This window comes from Hevea brasiliensis, chromosome 15 (assembly GCF_030052815.1).
Source record: "Hevea brasiliensis isolate MT/VB/25A 57/8 chromosome 15, ASM3005281v1, whole genome shotgun sequence".
NCBI classification, from domain to species: Eukaryota; Viridiplantae; Streptophyta; class Magnoliopsida; order Malpighiales; family Euphorbiaceae; genus Hevea; species Hevea brasiliensis.
Window position 1 is genome coordinate 69,804,482 of NC_079507.1, and position 7,832 is coordinate 69,812,313.

Below are 7,832 nucleotides of genomic sequence, written 5' to 3' on the forward strand. Positions count from 1 at the left end.
GTCTCACACATTTTTGCCATTTTAAGAAGCCTTCCCATAAGTGTCAAATGTAAAAAAGTAGTGATGTACCAAAGAAAACAAAGGTGTTGTAGAATGGTTGACATGTTAAAGCAGACTTCAAGACCATGTAAGCTCTCTAATAAAGGTGTTGTGTACGACCAAGAAACCTCTCGTGAAAACATCCATTGCATTCTTGGATGTGCTCCAGAAACTATAGAATATGAAATTTAAGGTTCTGAAGAGTAGGGTTTTTTTTTTCAAATTTTTTGCTGTTGAGAACCTTCCATGGTGATGTATGCTTGGTAGGTCCCTTGTTGAGCGGTTGATTGAATACAATTCAACCATGCAACCTCACAAGGTTGAATAAAACCACACCTTGAAAAGGTACCCAATTTTCATTAATATAAATGCACGTCCAGTAAAGTACACTTCATTTTCGTTTGGTCACCTTAATTTCCTTCCTTTAATGCCTTTCTAGCCATTCTCTGGCACCATTGTCATGAAGCTCAACCGCCTTTGTATCATCTTGCCGGCTGACTTAGATGAAATCGCACCATATGACCACCCCCAGGTCCCTCCACCTTCACCTGCTAAAGAAAAGGTCAGAAAACACCACCACCGTGGTGGCTGCGGGAGTCAAGTTCTAACTTTCTTTGGTGATTTTTTACGCCGGTTGTATGACTCGAAATGGGTTGGTTGTTGTCAACCTGAGAGACCAAGAAAACAAGAATCTGGTGCGTTTCACGATCTTGACGGAATTCAAATATCTGAGAAGGTTGGTGGTGACAATCCGAGGATTTTCAGTTATGCAGAGCTTTTTATTGGTTCTAATGGGTTTAGTGAAGATGAAATTCTTGGTAGTGGAGGTTTTGGCAAAGTTTATAGAGCAGTTTTACCTAGTGATGGTACTGTGGTTGCCGTGAAATGCTTGGCTGAGAAAGGGGAACAGTTTGAGAAGACTTTTGAAGCCGAGTTAGTTGCTGTGGCTCACCTACGACACAGGAATCTTGTAAGGCTAAGAGGATGGTGCGTTCACGAAGACCAGTTGCTTCTGGTTTATGACTACATGCCTAACCGCAGCCTCGACAGGTTGCTTTTTAGAAGGCCCGAAAACATGACAGCGGCACCTCTTAATTGGGAGAGAAGAAGGAAAATAATTGGTGGCCTGGCAGCTGCACTACATTATCTCCATGAACAATTGGAGACTCAGATCATTCACAGGGATGTAAAGACAAGTAACGTGATGCTTGACTCCCATTATAATGCTCGGCTTGGTGACTTTGGGTTGGCAAGGTGGCTGGAACATGAACTTCAGTACCAAACTAGGATGCCTTCAATGAGAAACAACCGATTTCGCTTGGCAGAGTCAACTAGAATTGGTGGCACTATTGGTTATTTGCCACCTGAAAGCTTCCAGAAAAAAAGTGTTGCTACTGCAAAATCTGATGTTTTCAGTTTTGGGATTGTTGTGTTAGAAGTAGTGTCTGGGAGGCGGGCTGTGGATCTCACATACTCAGATGATCAGATCATTTTGCTTGACTGGATCAGAAGACTATACGATATGGGGAAACCTTTACAAGCAGGGGACAGTAGGCTCCCAGATGGATCCTATTCGCTCTCTGATATGGAGCGATTGATTCATCTCGGGCTCCTCTGCACACTCCACAACCCACAACTTCGGCCTAACATGAAATGGATTGTGGAAATACTTTCTGGAAACATTTCAGGCAACTTGCCACCTCTACCATCATTTCAGTCCCATCCTCGATACGTGTCCTTATCCTCCCCTTCCAATACTAGCACAAGCAACACCACTGCCAGGTCCACCACCTCTACACCGAGCTCCAACACTACAGTCACATCCACTACTTCAACCTTTGTCACAGCCATTGGAGAAACTATATATGCAACTGCAGAATTGGGAAACAATGATCTTAGTTCATCTAACAACAGAAGTCATCGACAAAGCAAACACTTCATGGTGGAAACTCCAAGGGAGATATCCTACAAGGAAATTATTTCTGCTACTAACAATTTCGCTGACTCACATAGGGTAGCGGAGGTGGACTTTGGAACTGCTTACCAAGGCATCCTCGATGATGGCCACCAGGTTCTGGTGAAGAGGCTTGGCATGACAAAATGCCCTGCAATAAGAACACGATTTTCATCTGAACTCCAAAATTTAGCCAAGCTCCGCCATCGCAACCTAATACAGCTCCGTGGATGGTGCACCGAGCAAGGAGAGTTGCTTGTCGTCTATGATTATTCAGCAAATCGTCTCCTAAGTCACCTCCTTTTCCATCATGATAACAGAGTTGGCCATTCTATCCTGCAATGGCATCACCGATACAACATTGTCAAGTCCCTTGCTTCTGCCATTCTTTATCTTCATGAGGAATGGGATGAACAAGTTATCCACAGAAACATCACCTCTTCTTCTGTCATTCTTGATCCAGACATGAACCCACGACTCGGTAACTTTGCCCTTGCGGAATTCTTGACAAGAAATGACCGTGCCCATAAAGCAGCCAGTAAGGGAAATAAATCAGTTCGCGGGATTTTTGGTTACATGTCACCAGAGTACATAGAATCTGGCGAAGCAACGCCAATGGCTGATGTGTATAGCTTTGGTGTGGTAGTGCTTGAGGTGGTCACTGGACAGATGGCTGTAGACTTCCGGCGACCTGAGGTGCTAGTGGTCAATAGAGTTCATGAGTTTGAGGCACAGAAAAGGCCACTGGAGGACCTCGTTGATATAAGGTTGAACTGTGAGTACGATCATAAGGAACTGATGAGACTCATCAAATTGGGAATTACATGCACTAGGTCCAACCCAGAATTAAGACCAAGCATGAGGCAGACAGTAAGCATTCTTGATGGTAATGATCAATTCTTCATGGCAGCAGAACAAAAGAAGGAAAGTAGAGAGGAATGGAAACAAAATAATGCTTATTCCTTGTCATTGATTAAGGGAATCAAAGCTCTGGGAATACAATGAGTAAACAACAGTCACAAACAGATGAAGATTGCTAGGTCTTTGAGGCAACTAGAAGTTCTTTTGTTTCTTCTGTTTTTGCAACCTCTGTAGACTAGATGCAGCTGCTTTGTTTTATTGTTTACATAGATTTTTGTGTTTTTAAATATATCCACTCATGTAGTATTTTTCCTCACTTTACAATGTATAAAATTCATCTGTATAGGTACCATCTACACACAAGAAGCTACAGCGGAGAAATTTGGTTATACTCGCAAACAGAGCTCACTTTCTGCCCAATTCTTCAAAGATTATTTAAGCAGTATATAAAGAAAAGAATCAAAAAAGGAAAAAAAAAATTATATATATATATATATATATATATATATATATATATATATATATATATATATATATATATATATATATGCTCCCTAAGCATCCTTCTCTCATAAGGAAGAAATGAGATAATGTCACTACTTATCAAATTTGATTCATATTGATCAGAACTTTTATTTTGAAAGGAAACGATATAAAATACATGAACATGACAAACAAACAACAGTTCTGAATATTAGACTAGAATTTTTCAGGTATTTACATAAATTCTTTGATCAGACATCATGTTGGACTATTATCCATCACATTTGTTTGAATTTCCTGCACTTAGTTTTAACTTCCCATTGCAGGAATTTCCTCATCAGCATCAATCCCAACCCAATTTATTAAAGCAAAGAGGAACTCTCTGAAGCTGACCTTCCCATTCCTGTCCCAATCCATTTCCCCTGCATTTGTTCACAGGAATCACCAGAAGATGGTTAAAATAACTTGCTATCAGTACAAAATTAGACATAGAATTATAGCATGTAAAGAAGATTAATACTGAATCGGGACTTGGTGATGTGCGCAGGTGATTTCTCCCAAGGGGAATCCTCATTCAAAGCTTTGAGCACATCTTTCTTGTTTAACTTTCCATCACCATTCTTGTCAAGAAATAAGAATGCTTCAACCAAAGTATCAAAAGTGGCCTCAAGCTCTGGTGAACCCATCTTTGATGTCTGAAAGAAATCCATAGGCCATCAAATATATGGAACAGCAATGCAAACAGTTAATCCCTTCAATAATAGAAAGATTCAATAAGACAAAGTTTGAGTTTATCCTGGATACATTATGAGGGGAGGAGGAATGTTCCACTAGGAGATAGATGAGACACAGAAGAACAATGAACTCATTGAATTGTATCCCCTGGCTCCCATCAATATCACAGGAATGAAACAAATCCTCAACCTCCTGTTCTTTCAGATTGAGTTGTAGTTTCTGTAAGCATCTCTTGAGTTCCTCACGGTCAATAGCACCATTTGCATCTTCATCTATCAGATGGAATTAATGAGAGTAGATATGCAGTATATCCACCATAATATCTCAGGCTATAGAAAAGAAACCTGGTGGAAACTAACCATATTGTTCAAATACGCCTCTGATGTTTTTCAGTCCCTCTTTGAACCGAGGAAACCTCAAGATTATACTGTTAATAGATTTAAAATTTGCATGCCCTGATGAACTTCTCTTTACTTCAATCATCTTCTTTTCAAGCTTTGCATCTAGCCTCTTGTATTTGTTTTGTGAACCACAATGGCAAAACAACTCTCCTACTTTGGATGACAATGACTTCAGAGAAGGGCAAGAGTGAGATGTGCCTTAAAAAGGACACAAGGATGAATCAAATATAGGCTCAGCAAAAGAGAGAAGATATGTATGCATTTACATTGTTCCATGGCATGGTAAATTTTGTCCATTAATATATGCTAAATATATATATAAGAGTAAATATCTATATCATTTATGTTGATAAACAATAAAAAAATACTGGAAAATTCTTTATAACTATTGAAGTAGTTTCCACTAAATTAATTCATATATGAGAATATTGTCCATTAAGCCCAGCATTCGTCTCAAACAGTCCAATGGTCTCAGAGTGCTCTACAATAAATCCAAAGAATCTGGAATAAATTTCACCTATTTGCTAATCAATCTAGCATTAATTCTCAAGTACTCCCATGTTCTTAGGGTGCTCTAGAATTAATGCAAAGAATCCAACTTCCAACAGCAATTTTTGCATATAGTAATGAACAAGGAAAAGGAAATGAAAGAAAATACCGCAAAAAGAATTCCTTCCTTGAGCTTATTCCTTTTATTCATACATGAGGATATTATCTAATCAATCTAGTGTGTGCTCTTATGTACCTCGATACACTAAAGTGCCCAAGAATTAACCCATGGCACCAAACATGCATTTTCTGAACCTTCAAACATTAAGAAAAAGGAAGTGAAGTAAAATTCCATTAAAAAAAAAAAAATCCCTCCTTGAGTTCCGTCCTCTTGTTCTTTCCAAAACCAAAATGTAATCTATAAGGAAATAATCCGTGGAATAACTTGTTAAATTTGGACAATCAATTCTATCGCCTACGTTCTAAGTCTAGCCACTCTAAACCCAAGATTTATTATTCATCAAGAAGGGAATAACGTCATATAACTAGTTAAGGAGCAATTTTGTGGTGTAACGCATGGAACTATAATGGGCTTTACAACAGTCCAGCAAAGTCATAATGCTGCCATGGGTTTCTTTAAAACTACTTTCACTGTTCTACATCAATTAGATTAAGCATTTGCAATAGAAACCAGAAATCCTCTAAAATAGAAGAAATTCTGGAGGCTCTATTCAAATAACATAAGAGAAAAACCATTCCAGTAGTTTCACCATATTCCCCAGATAAATAAATATATATTAATATTTTAGAAACATAAGGAATTCGAAAATGACCTTTTACCAAAGATACGGCAAACAAAACAAAGTCAAGAATCATAACTGATAAATAATACAGGAAGCTTAATCTGTATGGGTTAAGACACTAACTGAACATGAGTTAAACAGCAAAGATTAAAGCTTCAAGGTTATCTTGTATACCCAGAAGCTTTCAGGCATTTGTTCACATATTTTTCAATTCCCAACCATGGGTTTTACAGAAGCTGGTTGATTCAACAAAATAATAAGAAAAGGGATAAAAATACAGAATAAGAAAAAGAAAATGAGACAGAGAAAGACATACCCAGTGAATCTTTCATAGTAGTTGGTGAGAGAGAAGAAGCAGCTGGTTGTTCCAAGAAAGCAAAAGAAGTCACAAGGTAACAATATATTATAGGAAAAATGGTAAAAAGGCCGTATTTAAATGCCCACAAAGCAAAGAGAGGGAAAAGCAGGTCAAGAATAAGCAAATTGGGGTTCTCTAAAGTGGAGGTGCCATTATGGCTTTTGACAGCAAGCAGAATTATTAGGTACTCAATCTCTCTCTCTATCTAATGTTGAAATATAATCGTCATTAGGCTACAAAGCATATCCTTTATGCTTATACTAGACTGATGCCAAAAGAATTCATGCTATCTTCATTCTTAAAAAAAATATAAAAATTGGAATCAAATTCCACAGCTTTGAACCAAAGAAAGCTATAAACGAAATAAATAAATAAATAAAATCCACTAACCCATCATTGGTGACTGTTCAGAACTGAAAATATTGGGAGTTCTACTTCATTAGGAACTTATTACACATCCACAGTTCTCGATCTTACTCTCTACTATATTTTGAAGGAAACCGATGGCTATTTCTTGAAGCAGGTGACATCGCGAGGTCAATGGAAGGATTTTTTAGTGTTCCCATCGATTGGATTGGCAGGAAATTGTTTGGTTTATGTTTTCTCTCTCCTCTCCTCTCCTCCCTTTTTCTCTATCATCTTTCTTTCTTTCTCTAACTTTTGTCAAAGTGCTTGCTGACATTATCCTCCATTAAAAATGGTGCCATTCAGTCTTCTCTGATCATCTCCTCCACAACATCTTCTTCTCCCCTTTCTTCTCTCTTTTCTTTTATTGAAACAGCTTCTTTTTTTTTTCGATTCTGTTTTCCTTTAATTCAGTAGAAGCATAATTAGATTAAATAATTTCTTCGCTCTGAAAATTTTTCTCCTTTTCCGATACTGACATTTATCGTTTGACAAACTAGAAAACCTTAATTTTTAATTTTGACTAAAACGATAATATATATATATATATATATATATATATATATATATATATATATATAAATATATATATATATATATATATATATATATATATATATATATATATATATATATATATATATATATATATATATATATCATCCCCTCCACAAAAATAAAGATGAAAGCTCAAGCCTTTTGAAGTTTCAAAAAGCTCTCTGGCTAGCCTCTAACAAAAAAACAATAAAAAATTTCTACAAGCTATTCAGAATTGCCTGAACCAACTTCCATCAACTTCTTCAAAGTCCAATGTCATCATTCCAGACACCCCTAAGCCTCTGTCAATGTAATGGAACAACCGTCTGACAAAGAAAACGCCTTCTAAGAATAAGCTCTTCCAAGAATACATAAAGTTCATTGGCAGAATCCTCAACAGCTTTACTATCCACGAGCCACTGCTCCAGATATCAATCTGGAAGATAAGCCGAGTGCCCTCTCCCAAAGCCGCTACAATGCTTCTTCTGTTTATGAATGGAACATAGATGGAATGTCAGAATACAATGTTCTCAACATATTCCAACAAATGACGATGGCCGCAAATGCCTATCGAACCCAGGTAGGCACCACTGATCAAGCTATTGCAGAACTTCTCATAGCAGGACTCTCAGGTCAACTAAAAGGATGGTGGGATTACTATCTCACTCCCCAGCAGAAACTTGAGATTCTAAAGTCTGTTGAACTAGATGAAGATCAAAATCCGATACTTGATGAAAATGGCAGACCAATCCAAAATGCTGTTGCCA

The 7,832-nt window shown here is 37.6% G+C and overlaps 2 protein-coding genes across 3 annotated transcripts; one reads left to right on the forward strand and one right to left on the reverse strand.

Annotated features, from left to right (window-relative positions):
* On the forward strand, positions 1 to 3,253 carry LOC110636177 (receptor like protein kinase S.2-like). Its single transcript, XM_021785744.2, has one exon. It carries the CDS (start codon positions 500 to 502, stop codon positions 2,996 to 2,998), a length of 2,499 nt encoding a protein of 832 aa, XP_021641436.2. The 5' UTR covers positions 1 to 499; the 3' UTR covers positions 2,999 to 3,253.
* A 184-nt stretch (positions 3,254 to 3,437) lies between these two features.
* LOC110636222 (probable calcium-binding protein CML22) lies at positions 3,438 to 7,045 on the reverse strand. 2 transcript variants are annotated; one of them, XM_021785834.2, is made up of 6 exons: positions 6,514 to 7,045; positions 6,082 to 6,123; positions 4,432 to 4,671; positions 4,142 to 4,344; positions 3,858 to 4,032; positions 3,438 to 3,759 (listed from the first exon to the last, which is right to left on the reverse strand). In XM_021785834.2, exons 1-6 carry the CDS (start codon positions 6,518 to 6,520, stop codon positions 3,647 to 3,649), a joined length of 780 nt encoding a protein of 259 aa, XP_021641526.1. In that variant the 5' UTR covers positions 6,521 to 7,045; the 3' UTR covers positions 3,438 to 3,646. The 2 variants fall into 2 exon arrangements, with proteins under 2 accessions (XP_021641526.1, XP_021641527.1); XM_021785835.2 differs by lacking the exon at positions 6,082 to 6,123 and having other exon boundaries at positions 6,514 to 7,043.
* Positions 7,046 to 7,832: the final 787 nt, after the last annotated feature.